Source organism: Protopterus annectens, chromosome 7.part1 (genome assembly GCF_019279795.1).
Source record: "Protopterus annectens isolate FY-2018-M chromosome 7.part1, PAN1.0, whole genome shotgun sequence".
Taxonomy (NCBI): Eukaryota; Metazoa; Chordata; order Ceratodontiformes; family Protopteridae; genus Protopterus; species Protopterus annectens.
In genome coordinates this window covers 213,624,240-213,642,266 of record NC_056740.1, presented here as the reverse complement: position 1 = coordinate 213,642,266, position 18,027 = coordinate 213,624,240, and the positions used below count along the sequence as shown (strand labels likewise).

Below are 18,027 nucleotides of genomic sequence, written 5' to 3'. Positions count from 1 at the left end.
TTGAATTTATCATGTGTAATGTTTTTCAAAAAGTCCCAAGAATCTCTTGAGATATGTGCCAAGGAATTAACCAGTTTCATTAGGTGGTGATCCACAAAAATGGCCAAGGGTTCCGTTTTGAACCCTGCACCAGCAACGATAGGTCTAATTGTGGGATTTTCAATGTTTTTATGTGTTTTAGGTATTCCAAAACGTATTGGAATACGTGGATGTTCTTCATGTTTCACTGTTGCTGTCATCACATTTGGGTTATCTGCTTGCAGTAGCCCTCAATCGCCCAGATTATCAAAGTTTTGGGTCCTGCGTCGGTTGCTGTCTCATCTTCTGTGATGTCAGTTAGTCAGGGGTATAAAGCATGCAGCTGACACCATTACATCAGTCTTTCTTGCCGTGCGGTGACCGAAGCAGAAGCAGTTCGCAAGTGCCGGTCAGCCGTTTCCTGAAATTTTCGTTTTCGAGTTTCAGAACTGGAGTCTTCAACTAAAGCTAAGTAACCCCGTTGGGGAAACTCTTTCTTGCTCTAAACCGATGTCAGTAAAAGTCAATAAATGTATTTCTTGTGGAAAGCAATTACCTCACAAAGATTTTCATTCGTAGTGTATTCCTTGCCTAGGCCCTGACCACGACGTACCTCGCTGTCGGTTTTGTGCCTTATTTAAGCAACGAACTATTCGCAGTCAGTATATTTACGCTTCTAAATATTTTGGTACTCTGTTCAGTTATCCAGATACGTCTTCGGTAAGCCATCCGACTTAACGACATTCCGAAAAAACGCAAAGATAGACAGAGACAGGCTACCTAGTTACAAAGCTGCCGATGACTCCTCTCCTAAGCCAGTCGCCAGTTCGCCGGTACTCAGTGAGGCGCTTTCACAGCCCTTGATACCCACTACTTCAGATTCGCAGGCCTCTACTGAGACCCATTCGGAGTCTGGTATGCCGCAAGATGCTTCAACTGTGGAACCTGCGGATGTCTCTACCTTGGATGGGTCCTGAGCCGCTGTGCAGGCACAGGTTTCTGAGGGTGTATTCAGGCCCTACTGACTTGCATATTAAACCAATGTCATCTTCTTCAAGGCCTAAAACTCAAACCATGCCTAGAAAACTGATGCCTAGATCGAATGATCAGGCCTCTATGCCTAAAAAAACAAATAAGAATGGCTGAAGACCTTATTACTTTAATCAGGGGAAGCCAACCTTCTCCCTCTAAGAGACCTAGGACTGAATTTGCTTATGATACTTCTGACCAGGATTCTGAAATTTCTGTTTCCTGTGATGACCATACCCTTGTCTACCTAGGAGGATTCTGATGCACAGGACTCTATTCCCTCTGCTTTCCCCCCAGCAGATTTCTCTTTTGGTGAAACCCTGCATACTCTTAGGGGACACTTTCACTGGGAAAGCCAGGATTACTCTGATTCTAAAAAGAGGCTTTAGCTATCCCTCCTGTATTGGACATTGTTGATGATGCCTTTTCGCAATTTAGCTTGGCCCCTGACTCTCTACCTCCTGCTCCCAGAAAACCAGATAGATATTACAGGGTTCCTGACTCTCACAAGTTCCTTTTTAAAAATCCTACTGCGGATCCTGAGACCAGTTCACAGGGACCCAAGGGCATTAAGGCTACTACTTGCCAAAAATCCTACCCCCTCTGATAGAGACTCCAGGGCGCTGGATAGATGGGGTAAGAAAGTATACACTTCTGCAACCTTGGCCATTAAGGCCTTAAACTGCCAGTTTGATATGTTAAAGTATCAGCAGCATATTATTGGATTGCTTAAACAGAAAATGATGTTGATTCCTGACTCTGCTGAAAATAAGGATTTACAGGATTTAATGCATTCTGCTGAACAGGTTGGAAAGCATACTTTGCAATGTGGTTTTGATTCACTAGAGACATTTTGCAGGGCTGCTGTCACTGGGTCTGTACTTAGAAGGCATGCTTGGCTTAAGGAGCAATCTTTACCATATCATGTTAAAGCTAAATTACTGGATGCTCCCTTAAATCAGGACTGCCTGTTTGGCAACAAAGCAGAAGAAGGTCTTAAAAAGATGGAAGAAAAAAGCTAAATCTATGCAAACTGTTAGATTTCCTACAAGTCCAGCTTCCAAGATTTAGTAGGCATTGGCCCTCTAAGAATTGGTCTTTTCCTGCCTCTTCCAGGCCTTCTCAGTCCAAACCCAGAACCAGCAGAACACCCAGGCTTCAGTCCCAGTGTACACACAGGACTAAGCAGTGGGGGGCTCCCACTTCCAAATCAGGGAGTAGTAAGACTCCCCCCTATGGTAAACTGTCTCATTGACTTAACTTAAAAACTTCCAAGCACTTCTCAACTGACTGCTCCTTTAGGGGGAAAGATTGATTTGCAGGCAAAAAACTGGGAACTCATTACCCAGGACAAATGGGTTTTAAATATAGTTACCCAATGATACAGATTTCACTTCCACACGTTACCAACCCCAAACAGCTGGCCAGATCTACCCCCAAATCAGTTGGCAGAGGCTCAAAAGCAAGTAGTCTCTCTCTTAAGCCTTAAGGCTATTCAACCTGTACCAGAAGAGGAAAAGGGACAAGGTTTCTACTCAAGACTTTTCCTGGTACCCAGAAAAGACAACTCATGGCATCCTATCCTGGACCTTTCTATCTTAAACACCTTTTTAGTGATTCCAAAATTCAAGATGCTAACTCTTCACCGTTTGCTTCGTATGCTAGGCAAAGATGCCTATTTGGCAACACTGGATTTAAAGGAAGCCTACCTGTACATCCCAATCAGGGAATGTTGCAGAAGATACCTACGCTTCAAAGCAGACTACATGCACTATTAGTTCTCTACACTGCTCTTTGGCTTATCTACTGCGCCCAGGGTATTCACAAAGTGCCTAGCTCCAGTCATTGCATTTTTCAGGCAAAGAAATATTCAAATGTACCCATAACTGGACGATTGTCTAATTCAGGCAGATAGCCAGGACATACTTTTGAATCATCTGGCATTTGTAGAAAAGGTGCTAACTTGTTTGGGGTACGCCATAAACAAAAATAAATCACATCTGGTACCCTGTCAACAAATTATATTCCTGGGAGCAAGCTCGAACACAACTTCCCAGATGGCTTTCCTCACGCCAGAGAAACAAATTCATTTGACAACTTACTTCAAACTAATCGCCACAAAAACCCTGCTATCTGAAAGGCAAATACTGCAAGCCTTGGGGTTCATTCCTGCATTCTACTAATTCCATATGCAAGACTGCATATGAGGAAACTACAGTGGTATCTAAAAAGCCTGTGGTGTCAACATTCTCAGGATCTAGAAGCAATGATTCCAATCATACCTTGCCTACGGTTAGAGTTCCTTTGGTGAGCAGAGGCCTGCCACCAAAACAAGGGACTACCATTCACTCTACGCCCTGCCGGCCAAACCCTAACAACCAACACATCAGACTATGCATGGGGGGATCACCTGGCAGGGAAGTCCATTCAGGGCAAATGGAACCCAAGTCAAATGCACCTGCATATCAATCAAAAAGAAATGTTAGCTGTACAGAATGCTCTTACACCCTTCAAGGACCACATTCTTCCAGGACAATTAATGGTAAAGACGGACAACACCACTGTTATGTGGTACATAAACAAGCAGGAGGGTACCCATTCTTACTCCCTCTGCAGACTAGCCATGGCTCTGTGGAACACAGCCTTGAGCTACCAAGTGCGTCTACAAGCTCAGTTCCTGCCAGGAAAACTAAATACACTGGCAGACGAACTAAGCAAAAAACTCATGGACCCACATGAGTGGAAACTGGAACCAAAGACGTTCAACATGTTGATAAACAAATGGAGCCCAGATATAGACCTGTTTGCCTCCCCCCAGGACTACCAATTGGACAAATTCTGCACAAGGACTCCCCACAAACAAGCTTCGAAAGTGGATGCTCTGTCCTTCAGCTGGAAAAATCTATCAGTTTATGTCTTTCCTCCTCTGCCTCTCCTCCCCAAAGTACTACTAAAGATCAAACAGGACAAACCAAGGACGATACTGATTGCACCAGACTGGCCATGCCAACACTGGTGTACCTCCTCTTGCGCAGTTTGTCACTGCTGGCTCCATGGCACCTGCCTCAGACCCCTACCCTGCTGTCACAGCAGGAGAGCCAGATTCTGCACCCTCCGCTTTAAACCCTGAACCTGGCAGCCTGGCTGATTACCTAATCTCTCCATTACCATCCCTCAGTAAACGCATGTTGGATGTCATTTTGGAGGCAAGGAGGCCTAGTACTAGAAAATCTTATGCTGAAAAATGGAAAGGATTCTGTGCCTGGAACCAAACTCAAAGGGATGGGCACAGCAGCGCCCAATTTACCTCAGATTCTTCAATACTTAACTGAGATGCTTCACAAGGGCCTTTCTTTTTCCTCCATCAAAATTCACGCTTCAGCCATTTCAGCTCATTACAGCACAGAACCACCCCACCCACTTTATCTGGTTTCAATAACATACATTTATTACTTGTGAGATTCTGGACAATTTCCTTCTCAGTGTCTGAGAAATTATACACAGTAGAAAAATATACGAACCAAGCGTCCACCAAAGCTTATAGGTTGGTACTAGGCTATCAGCCCTAGGGCCTATACAAGCTTAGCCATAACAATTTCCTGGCTATTTATTACCACACTATTTACTTCCCTGGACCCCTGTCTAGCAGGGCGATTGACGTGATCCCCGAGGTGAATTTCCTTTCTCCCATCCAATCGTCAAGGTTCCTTTTGAAGACGGCCAAAGAGACACTCTGCTTGACATGTATGGGCATAAAGATATTTTTATTCAGAATACAAAGGATAAGCACTTTCACACAAGGTTGTGCTTCATCAGATCCATCAACTTAAAACTTCTAAAAACATTTATATAGTAAAACACATGTAAAGCAACCAGTAAAAGCCCTTCATTAATTACTGATGTAAGCTTCATTTTTTTAATATGGGTTTTAAATGTGCAGCAGCATTACTGCCTGGCAGTTTATCTGCCTGCAGCCTAATAATCCATTTGGTCTTTGCAATGTCCAGCCTATTATTAACCCCGCCCCCTTATTCATATGTACTATCTGTAGTACCATGAATTCAAAGTTGTGTCCAGGTTGCTTGGAAATATGTTTAGCCAGTGCATTAAGCAAATTCATGCATCTAATATCACCTTGATGTTGTAGTATGCATTCCAACATCCTCACAGTCTTCCCTACATAAAACGAAGTGCAGTTTCTGCACTTAGCTAAGTAAATCAGACCCTTAGACTTACAATCTGCATAAAATCGTGGTTTGAAAAAATAATCTAAAGTAGAATGCCTGAAATTAATCTCATTGGAGATAAAATGACATGCTTTGCATAGTCTACATGAAAAAGTGGCAGCTCAAGCTGAGACAACAGTAGATGTATTAGATTTATAACATAATTGTCTTTTCCATGATAAGTTATTCTTGAATGTAAAGCTAGGTTTATCGCCTACAATACCCTTAATCCTTTCATCAGTAAGTATAACTGGCCAATATTTATTCATTATATCACATATTTGGTGGACATTGTTACCATAAGTCAGCGGTAGCCTAAGATTATTATTGTTCAAATGATCAATCCTATTAGTCTCTGTAGATGTATATGATCGATTAAAAAATGGTTTACCTTTATCAGCGTGCATCATATTAACTTCATTTAAAGTGTTATCCAAGACTTCTTTTTTATAACCCCTACTGAGCAAGTCCCCTTCCAAGTTATGTGCAGCTTCTCTATATTCAGTTTCTTCTGTATGCAACCTTGACATTCTCAGGTATTGACCTTTAGCAATGTTATTAGAAGTATGCATCTTAAACATATTTTTATGATGTAGAAGTGCATTTTTTCTGCATGATTTCCTAAATAGAGAGCTACAAATGGCACCATTTGCTAATGCAATATTGGTATCTAAAAACTCTATAGAAGTTCATGAATGGTTCAACACAAACCTAAAACAGTCACTATTGGATTCAAGGTATTGTACAAAATTCAGAAGATCACACTCTGCGCCCTGCCATAAAATAAAAAATGAAGTTATGTCAGCGGTAGCCTAAGATTGTTATTGTTCAAATGATCAATCCTATTAGTCTCTGTAGATGTATATGATTGATTAAAAAATGGTTTACCTTTATCAACGCGCATCATATTAACTTCATTTAAAGTGTTATCCATGACGTCTTTTTTATAACCCCTACTGAGTAAGTCCCCTTCAAAGTTAAGTGCGGCTTCTCTATATTCACTTTCTTCTGTATGCACTCTTGACATTCTCAGGTATTGACCTTTAGCAATGTTGTTAAAAATATGTTCAGGATGCATTCTTCTATGACGCAGAAGTGCATTTTTTCTGCATGATTTCCTAAACAGAGCTACAAATGGCACCATTTGCTAATATAATCTTGGTATTTATAAACTCTATAGAAGTTTGTGAATGGTTCAACACAATTCTAAAACAGTCACTATTGGATTCAAGTTATTGTACAAAATTCAGAAGATCACACTCTGCGCCCTGCCATAAAATAAAAATATCTTCTACTTATCTCTTATAGTACAAAAGCTGTATTGAGTATTCATGATTGGATAGGACTACATTGCATTCACAGTCCGCCAACACAAGGTTGGCATAACTGTTAGCGCATGGGGGGGGTCCCCATCGCTACACCTATTTGTTGTTTATACATGATATCTTTAAACAGGGAAAACTTTATTAGGTAGAACAATATCCATCAATATACCCAAACATTCAATATGCTCATAAGAGTAGTCCGTATTGGCTTGTGAAAACCTCTTAAGGGATAAAATCCCCATATCATGGGGTATAATGGTAAAAAGTGTTTGTTTTCAGATGGCACCATATTGGCGACCATGGATATTCAAACTATGTGCTCTCGTGAAGTCACCCAAAATATTTAAAAATGTTCTTTATCTTTTAAAACTGCTGTTGCTCTCTCTAGCTGTTTTTAAGTTGATTATCTACATAAATTGATAAAATTCAGTAGCCCATCCCCTACCTGATACAATAGGGCGAAGGGGTGGATTCAGAATTGATTTATGCACCTTCAGCAACCCATGGATAATTGGTACAAGTGGTTCCACCACAAGCATAAAGTCATACAATTGCTTATCAATAACTTCATCCATTAGTAATTCATAAAACTGATCATGTATACCCCTGATAATCATATTTAGCGTAACCTGTGTAATACATTCGTAAGTAACAACATCATTAAGCATTTCAAGAATATTGGTATCATAAAAATTAGTGTCCAGAACTACAGTAGATCCCCTCCTTATCAGCTGGGCATATAGACAAATTATCATTGGTTCGCAACTGTTGTAAAGCAAGAAATTCATCTTTTGTTATGCTATAAAAATTTTTTACCTAAAATCAACCTCAGATAACTTTTTCAACAATTCTCACAAATGTATCAAGGGTTAATGGCAGCTGTAGAACAAACTGAAGCGTTTCAGGGAATAAGGAACTGTTCGTTGTTCCCCAAATGCTAATTTCAGAGCAATGTTCCTGGCTAAATGTCAAGTATCATATCTTCAATTTTCACTGGTCGAGATGGTACAAAGTTCAATCCTTTATCTAATAAACTTACTTGTGCTGCTGTGAAAGAAGAAGATAAATTATAAACTAGCGAGGAATCTTTTTGCGAATTGTCTCCTCCATGGCATGCTCGCTCTCTAGTGATGGCTTTATGCTCGTGTCAGAACCACCTGTACCAATTAAGCTGCTCCATATGTCATTCTTTCTCTTTTAGGGTTCTCCAGGACAGAAAGAGAAAATTGATCAACAGAAGTTTACTTAAACCTTCTTTCCAAGAAGCTTTGAGCAACCAAAATGGAACCCATAAGTCCTCAAAGTCTTCCAAGACTTCTGACAGTAAAAAATCTAAAAGGTCTTTGACGCCGGTTCCACAGCCCTCTTGAGTTGACCGTCTTATCCTTTCAGAGCCGGTCCCCAGTTTTGGAACCGGTATCCGAAGTGCCTAAATCTCCACTCTTGCAGTCGGTACCAACCTCTATTCACTCATTTCAGTCTTCAATTAGCCTTTTTGATTTGGATGTTGATCGTGTGGTGCAGAAGCTTTTACAGACACCGGCCTTTGCTAAATTCTTATTGTCTCCAACTCAAGCGGCAAGCGGCTTCGGAACCGAAGACCCTCTTACCAGCTACTACTCTTCCTCCTCCGAGCCATGCCGGTCCTTCGGAGCCAGAGGAGTCAGACTTGTTGATTGTGGAGCCTTCAGAGCCGATGCCTGCCCCAGTGTCTTCGGCTCCGTTTACTCTGACTTCCTCAGTGCCGATCGAGGAATCTAGGAGCCAACACTCTCTGGTTGTGTCTGGGGAGGACAGTCGGACCGACTTGTCGGTTCCGCCTCTGCCTCTCGGGGCTTCGGCTCGGATGAGCTCTGTTCTTACCTCTGGCTCGGAGCCCACTGTCCCGGTGCTGGGGATATCGATGGTTTCCTCAGATCCGTCAGTCCTTTCGCATTGGAGCAGAGGTGCCTTTGAAGCCATGAGGAGAGTTATGTCTCCTAAGACATCTTCGACTTCAGGTCCGGCTACCTCCTCTCCTAAAGCACCTGTATCTGCTGCTGCTTCACAGATCCTTGTCAAGCATAGAGACCCAGAGCCTCAGGAAGCCCCATTGGGTGGCCCCTTCTCTTCTGAGACCTCACCAGAAGCCCCCACTGATGAGGTTCCCAGGAAGAGAGCTTGTAAGTGGAAGCATCTGGACTCCCCACAAGAGTCCCTGACATCTGATACTGACTTTGAATCAGAATGGTCCCCACGGTCCCCCTCTGTGGATATCTCATTTGTTGAAATATTAGAAATCCTTAGGCAGAGGGGTGAGTGGCAGTCCACCAACCCTACTGAAGGCTTTCGGGTCTCAGCCCTCCACCTCTTGGGTGTCTCCGCCCTTCGATAAGCTTATCCAGCTGGTGTCACGAAGGACGTGGGAGTCTGCAGACACCACAGAGCCTGTCCCCAGGAGGCCTAATAAATTCATCTCTGCTCCCCAGGGCACATCTTTTCTGACCTAGGGGGTGCCATTTGATGCCATGGTGGTGGCGGCAGCCACCAAAAAGGAAAGTTCAGAAACTTCTTCTATCCATTCTCCTAACAGAGATTCTAGGATAATTGATAGATATGGGAAGAGCACTTTCAATTCAGCAAACTTTGTACTCCGCTCACCTATCTAACCCGTTTTACTAGACTGCAAAGAGATCTCCTTAAAGAGCTGGGAGAATGCTCTTCAGGGTACAGTAGCTGCAGGATCTTCAGATAAAGTTGCCTCCCAGCTTGCTACCCTCAACTCCATAGTCAACTCGTCCATGCGCTTCATTTTGCAACTGACGGAATGAGCAGAGCAGCGGGTACAGGAATTGCTGTTAGGAGACACTCCTGGATGTGCTTGTGTTCCTTCGCGGAGCCCTTCAAGTCATCCTTTGTAAATACCCCTTTTGATGGCTCGTCCCTTTTCGGGCCCAAAGTTAAGGAAACTTTGACCAGGTGTGAGCAGGAAGGAAAGACTGTCTGCTTTTGGAGTCTGTTTTTCCACCTCTACCAGACCCTACCCCAGGGGTCAAAGGGGAGGGAAGATGTGGTTCTGAAAAGCCCAAGGTGCCTTTCAGGACAGATGTGGTGAACCCCCCCCCCCCCAGGGGCAGAAGAGGGGGCAATAATAGAAGATGCCGTCCTCACGGCAGAGGGGGTCCACAAAACCAGGGCGACAGAGATCACTTCTTTGGGAAGCCCTACCAGCGCTCCTGAAAGGAGGCCCGACTGTCCTACTCTGGAGGCAGTCGGGGGTTGCTTATCGTTGTATCTAGATGCCTGGCTCAAAATAAATGACGACTGAGTACAAAGTATTATTTCCAGAGGATATTTCATTGCCTTCGCCACTCCCCCGCCACTGACAAGAAAAATCCTGGACGTTCCACCCAGTTATAGGGAACAGGCAACAGTAGAGGTCCGATCATTGCTAACAAAAAGAGTCATCCAACCAGTCCCAGCAGACCAGATAGGATCCGGAACTTACTCAAGATTTTTTTTAGTTCCAAAAAAGACAGGGGACTGGAGACCTATATTGGACCTCAGCAGACTAAACAGATCTGTCAAGAAAGAGAAGTTTCGGATGGTCACGCTTCAGTCGATAATTCCCTTTTTAGGGAAAGACAATTGGATGTGCTTGTTAGATCTCCAGGATGCGTATTACCACATAAAAATGGCCGGACCAATCAGGGATCATCTGCGCTTCCGGCTGGGAGCCAATCATTAACAGTTTCGAGCCTTACCCATTGGTCTCACTACAGCCCCAGAGTGTTCACCAAATGCATGGCAGTGGTCACGGCTCACCTGAGATGTTTAGCATTCCAGGTGTTTCCGTACCTAGATGATTGGCTCCTCGCTGCCACCACCAGGCATCAACTCCATTTTTATCGGAGCAGAATTGGACTGCCAGTAGAAAGTCTTACTACTATGTCAGCAAGTCCGCAATCTGATGTCCAAAAACAAGGCTCCACCATCAAAAGTACTAAAATTGTTAGGCATGATGGCAGCTGCAATATTGGCCATACTGCTGGTTTGTATGCACATGCGAATTCTGCAGTGGCTGTTCACTCAATGGTCTTACCAAGAGCTCCCAATATCTCACCTTATAGTGATCACCAACTCATGCAAAAAGGATCTTAAGTGGTGGTTGACCTTTCTTCATGTCACGATAGGTCGTACTTTTGTCCTACCCTCACTAGTGGCCACAGTGACCGCGGATGCTTCCCTGGTAGGGTGGGGGGGGGGGGCATTTTCAGGGAAGAACAGCCCAAGGCACAAGGACCGATCAAGAGAGACATCTGCATATCAATGTCCTAGAGATGAGCAGTATTTTTAGCGTTGCAGTACTTCCAGGACTTTCTTCCTCTGTGTACAATTGCGATTCAGACAGACTACATGTCAGTGGTCTGGTACTTGAACAAACAAGGAGGAACCAGGACCTACCCCCTTTGTCGCGAGGCCCTAAGAGTATGGCAGTGGGCTATATCCACCCAGTGCTTTCTGTTAGCAAAGCACATTCCGGGGAAATCCAACATGATAGCAGACAAGCAGAGCAATTTTGTTGCCTCATGAGTGGCCCCTCAAGAAAGAAATAGTGGGCAGGATATTCCACAGGTGGGGCCAGCCTTGCTGCGCCCTTTTCACCAGCCACATGAACATGAAATGCAGAAGCTACTTTGCCCTGATTCCTTCTCCAGGAGAAGCTGCAAGGGACGCACTCGTACACGATTGGCCTCTGGGTCTCCTGTATGCATTCCCACCAATCCTATTGATACCCAAGGTACTACAGAAAGCAAAAGCCCTGGGAAGGACCATCATTCTAATAGCCCCTCATTGGCCTCGTCAGATTTGGTTCCCCTTCCTTCAACTTCATGTTTTGGAGGACCCTTGGATTCTGGACCCAGTTCCAGATCTTCTGACGCACTCGTCGGGAGAACTTCATCCCTCTCTTTAGTCCCTGAAACTGACAGCTTGGCTGCTCCAGTTCCCATCATAGCCAGGTTCCATAACCTTTTTAATGAGACGAAGCAAATTCTCATATCCCTCTCATAAATCCTCTATGAGGAAGCTATGCCTTAGCAAATGGAAAAAAATGTTCTATATGGGTCTCTCAAAACAACATTGATCCCTACCTAGCCCCTATGGCCTCTATACTAGAGTTCTTGACTGTGATCTTCAACAAAGGAGCTGTAGCAGCAACAGTTCGTGTTCAACTTGCTGCCATTTCTAATTTTCACCTTGGATTTGAAGGGTTGAACATTGTCACACAAACTATCCAAAGCCTTTCTCAAAGGGACCTTTCATCTCAGACCTCCTGTGAAATCTCCCTATACCCCATGGAATCTAAATTTTATGCTTTCTCGCATCATTCTTCCTCCATTCGAACCAGCTTCATGTGACCTCAAATCTTTGTCATGGAAGACTATTTTTTTAGCAGCTATCACTTCTGCCCACAGAGTGTCAGAGCTTCAAGCCTTATCCATTAAGCCTCCTTATTTGATTCTCCATGCTGACAGAATCTCACTTCGAACTAACACCTCCTTTCTGCCTAAAGTTTGCACTGAAGCTAATCTTAATCAAATTATTGAATTGCCAGTTTTCTTCCCCAGTCACTCCAACAATTTAGAATATATGCTACACAAACTTTATGTTCATAGACAGCTCAGATTTTACTTGGATAGAACAAAAGATTTTAGGAAATCTGAACAGCTTTTAGTTTAGTTTTCAGACTCCAGGAAAGGAATGCCAGTTGCTAAAACAACTCTTAAGTGGTTATCTGATTGTATCACATTGCTTATTCAGCTGCTAATATGCCCTTAAAACATAAAATTAAGGCTCACTCCACCAGAGCAGTGTCTACATCCTCTACCTTTTCTGCCAGACTACCTATAGATAACATTTGTGCAGCAGCCACTTGGTCAAGACCACATACCTTTGTCACTCATTACAAAGTTGACATGGTCTCCAGGGACAGGGCCTCCTTTGGGTCCAGTGTCCTGAAAAACATACTCCCATAAGCCACCCGAGATAGATGGTGCTTGGGATGCTACCCATCTGTAAGAATGAACTGCGAGATAGAACAACTTCACCTAAAGAAGTTATGTACTTACCATAATGTTCCATGTGAATTGTTCATATCGCCTTCATTCTTACTTCCCACCCCCTCCAGGTTTTTCGAAGACCGAGATGCTGGATTCTTCCTGGTTGCTCAACCCTTCTATAGCTTTCTCTTATGGAGTGATAGAATGACATACGGTATTATTATATGCAGCAAACAAGACCGGAGATAACTCTAGGTGCATTATGGGATAGGGACTTGGCCTCGAGCTATCTGAAGACCTCGAACTTTGTAGTAGGCTGACTCGGAGCCAAGGATCAGCTCCGAACCCATCTGTAAGAATGAAGGTGAGATGAACAACTCACATGAAACGTTATGGTAAGTACATAACTTCATTTTTTATTTTATGGCAGGGCGCAGAGTTTGATCTTCTGAATTTTGTACAATAACTTGAATCCAATAGTGACTGTTTTAGGATTGTGCTGAACCATTCACAAACTTCTATAGAGTTTATAAATACAAGATTATATTAGCAAATGGTGCCATTTGTAGCTCTGTTTAGGAAATCATGCAGAAAAAATGCACTTCTGCATCATAGAAGAATGCATCCTAAACATATTTTTAATAACATTGCTAAAGGTCAATACCTGAGAATGTCAAGAGTGCATACAGAAGAAAGTGAATATAGAGAAGCCGCACTTAACTTTGAAGGGGACTTGCTCAGTAGGGGTTTTAAAAAAAGACGGCTTGGATAACACTTTAAATGAAGTTAATATGATGCGCGTTGATAAAGGTAAACCATTTTTTAATCGGTCATATACATCTACAAAGACTAATAGGATTGATCATTTGAACAGTAACAATCAGGCTACCGCTGACTTATGATAGCAATGTCCACCAAATATGTGATATAGTGAATAAATATTGGCCAGTTCTACTTACTGATGAAAGGATTAAGGGTATTGTAGGCGATAAGCCTAGCTTTACATTCAAGAATAATTTATTATTGAAAAGACAGTTATGTTATAAATCTAATATATCTACTGTTGTCTCAACTTGAGCTGCCACTTTTTCATGTAGACTATTCAAAGCATGTAATTTTATCTCCAATGAGATTAATTTTAGGCATCCTACTTTAGATTATTTTTTCAAGCCAAGATTTTATGCAGATTGTAAGTCTAAGGGTCTGATTTTCTTAGCTAAGTGCAGAAACTGCACTTCATTTTATGTAGGGAAGACTGTGAGGATGTTAAAGGAACACATACTACAACATCAAGGTGATATTGGACGCATTCATTTGCTTAATGCACCGGCTAAACATATTTCCATGCAACCTGGACACAACTTTGAATTCATGGTACTACAGATAGTACATATGAATGGGGGAGGGATTTTAATAATAGGCTGGAAATTGCAGAGACCAAATGGATTGTTATGCTGTAGGCAGATAAACTGCTGGGCATTAACGCTGCTGTACCTTTAAAACCCATATTAAAAAAAATGAAGCTTACATCAGTAATTAATGAAGGGCTTTTATTGGTTGTTTTACATGTGTTTTGCTATATAAATAAATGTTTTTAGAAGTTTTATGTTGATGGATCTGATGAAGCACAACTTTGTGTAAAAGCACTTATCCTTTGTATTCTGAATAAAAAGATCTTTATGCTAACCACTTCGGTGTACGCTTGGTTCATATATTTTCCTGCATTCGTTTTTATCCTACCTCTATCCAGACCTTTGGCTGATTTGGGTACTTTCTTTTATCTACAAATTACACACAATATTCTGCTTCAAATTCAACCTCTTAATGTCCCTCTCAACAAGTTCCTCAAAAATCCTTAAGGTAGGGTTAAGCGGGGGCTTAAACAGACTTTCTATTTAAATCAGGTTTTACAAATTTTTGTCCCTTGAAAAAACAGATTTAAATTAAATTTCCTTAGAAACAACTTAACATCTATTAATGTCCTATCTAAACTTATTGGACATGTAGGAACAAACTGAAAACCTTTGAACAGTATAAAATACTCCTTATCAATGTTTAAATCTGTGTAGTTAAAGATATTGGAATTACCATAAGTGTACTGTTTACCACCACAGCTCACAGTAATGTCCTCCTGAATAACATTCACTTCACTTAATGTTCCCACTGCTGATCCCATGTGTTTTCTCAAACATTATAAGTTGGATATGGTTTCCAGAGCTAGACTGTTTTGCCAGAGCTGTCCTTTGGAGACAAAGCCAGAGAGGCAAGATTGTGTTGGTTTGGACACATGCTGAGGAATGGATGCGGGGGTATATTGGGAAAAAGATGCTAACGGTGGAGCTGCTAGGTAAGAGGAAAAGAGGAAGGCCTTAGATAATGTTTATGGATGTGGTGAAAGAGGACATGAAGGTGGTTGGTGTGAAGGAGCAAGATGCAGAGGACAGGAAGAAATGGAAACAGATGATCCGCTGTGGTGACCCCTAACGGGAACACCCGAAAGAAGTCATCCTCAATGACTTTCTTGAGGGCTCTTCTGGACCTTCTTTTCTCAAGTTTCCTCTTGAGCTTTTTTACTCTCTAGTGTAATGAATACTGCAATGGTGATATGGAAGGACGTAGTACAGTTGTGTAAAATCTTACCATAACAGTAGATGTCCTTCCCTTCACTGTTGCAGTATTTGTTTCCTTCCTCCTCCTCCTTTTTCTTTCTGGATGTACATGTTCCTCTTTTACTCTTTGGACTGTCTTTCCTTCTAGGGCTTTTCAGTTCAGAGGAATATACTTCCGTACATCACCTTAATGCCCTGTGCTGTGACCGGGAAGCATATGTATGACATATGACATCCCCATTGCAACCTAAGGCTTTGGTATAACGGCCAGATATGGGGCTACCCTTGGCAGGGGATCCCTAGTGTAATGAATACTGCAACAGTTAGGGGAAGGCATCTACTGTTATAAAAAGATTTTACACAGTTGTACTTTCCAATGCTTTTAAACAGACAGTGCCTCAGAACCCAGCAAACTTAATCTGCCTCCAGTAAATTAGTCAAAAAAGGACCCTCAGTAATAACTTCCTTATTGACTAGGTGCTCTACGTAGAGAACAGTGAGAGACCAAGTGAATGGATCAAAAACATGACATTTGTGAGTCACAACACTTAAGACTACAGTGCAACAGTACATTTTCTAGTGGTTGCCAGTAGCAAAAGAACTTGCCAAAAAGTATACAGTGCAACCTCAAAAATGCATTCTGCCCCTTCTTCATGCAAACAAAAGCTGTACTGATGAAAAGGTGAAACTCGTACCCCACAGCATATTTTAGTTTGTTTGTTGCATACAAAGCAACACATTGCAAACCCCAAACACGTGTGTCCTGCAGACACATTCACTGTGTAGTCAACCCTGATGATATTGTTACATTCATACTAATGTGATATAGTAAAACATCAGGGTACATATTCATAAAAAGAGTGATGTTGTTTAAGAATAACATCCATTCTGTTGCAGGTTTTAGGCACATATGGCCTTACTGTGTATCATGAGACAACGTTGTGTTATATCAGCCAGTGATTTTAATGGCAAAACTAATGTAATCTTCCCAAACTGCTGGTTTATAGCTTTGTGTCTTACCATCCAAATCCAGGACAAGTAAAGAAGTAATCAAGGACATATGCCCCCATATCAAGGATACTTTTTCAAAATATTAGTATTGCTATCTTTAAGAGTTGACAGAATATGATAAGGTGAATTAGCATGAATTTTCTGAAATTTTACAGTAATGTTAATTATAATCCACCATCTTTTCTCCAAAGAATCATCAGTTTTACAAAACATTAGCAGGGACAGAGTAAAATTTGGAGTCAAAATCAAGGCCATCTCTGAAAATCAAAGAACACTCGAGAGGTAATGCTGCTGGTGCTTCTAAGTACACACAGAGCTTTACATAAGTATTATAATCTGCTTACAGCTGTTCAAGACATGTAGTATCGACATTTTAACATAGAAAAAAAACAGTCACTGATTTTGATCATATTGCATGCAAACTGAGAGGGGAAAAAATCAACTGGCTAAAACAGTGGAAACAGATAAGGTAATAGCTTTTTGCTTACCCAGCACTGGCATTGTAAAGTGGAAAATGCCACAATGTAAAAATAAGTATGCTGTGACTTGATTGGGAAAAGAGATTAGCAATAGTGTGTGGATCACTACACTGCCGCTCATTGCTCCTCCTGTTCCAGTTCCTACTGTTACACATTTGCTGTAACACTGATATAACCTAGTAAACAAGATGTGTGGCGAGATGCCCTGATTTTTCAAATAAGCATCCACTGGATCTTTGAGAGAAAAAAAACATGAGGAAATGAGGGTTTTTATTTGCTGGAGATTGAAAGATGCCACAATTGGCTATTACGATGTGATGTTAACTAGCACAATTGTCCATTTTAAGCTTCAACCCCTGTTTTGGTTCTATGAATGGAAGCATACTCCAGTTAAAAAGTGAATGTTTTTGTGTGTATTTGTTTCATTGCTCACGCACGTGCACACACAAGCACGAAGTGAGTGGTACATTACTATCTGCTGTGTTTGTTGTGAGGTGAAGAGGGCAGTAGGTGGCCCATCGAGACAGTTTTACTATGTTCACTTCTTCTGTGGAGGCTGTAATGCTTTAAAAATTGTTGATTTGCTTTCAAATTCTATTTTGGAGATGCACATTCGTGGAACTGACTGTGTTTGTGCTTATGTAATTGTTTTATAAATCTTTCATTGCTTTCCAAAAATGAAGATTGCAGAGGAGAGCTGCATGCATGACTGGAATGCTTATTTTTTGACAATTATGCTGTAGGTGCTGACAAGTACATAAAGAAAAATCATACCGTAGACACAAATGAGTTGTATTACTTGCAACTGCTTTCAGTCCCATTTATCATGATTTACAGGTTAATGCTTTTAAATATTGAGGCACTACCTGCATTATATAACAGTAAGCATTCCTTAACAGTTGTACCGAGTATTGTCTAATGTTAAACACTTTTTGTTTCCTATGTAATGAGTAATTTGTTGCATCTCAAGATTAGCTCATATTAGCTATTTCGAGACTAAAACAATTTATGAATGTTCTTAATTTTTCTTTCTTTCTTTCTGAAGGTGGTTGCAGAAGAATCTTGGAGGAATCATCGGTTGAGAAATGACTCTGTTATAGTAGATATTTTCCATGGCCTTTTCAAATCCACTTTAGTCTGCCCAGAGTGTTCCAAAATATCGGTAACATTTGATCCCTTTTGCTATTTAACTCTTCCACTGCCTATGAAGAAAGATCGTGTAATGGAAGTCTGCCTTGTTAGCACAGACCCACTCTCCAGACCTGTGCAGGTATATATAATGTTGCTTG

At 41.7% G+C, this 18,027-nt stretch overlaps 1 protein-coding gene across 1 annotated transcript in view; it reads left to right on the top strand.

Moving 5' to 3' along the window:
• Positions 1-18,027, top strand: part of LOC122807698 (ubiquitin carboxyl-terminal hydrolase 4-like) — a 1,844,759-nt gene that overhangs the window by 646,298 nt on the left and 1,180,434 nt on the right. Inside the window, exon 7 of the mRNA XM_044078661.1 lies at positions 17,784-18,008. Within this exon, the coding sequence (XP_043934596.1) occupies positions 17,784-18,008 (225 nt within the window). The remainder of the gene's footprint in view (positions 1-17,783; positions 18,009-18,027) is intronic.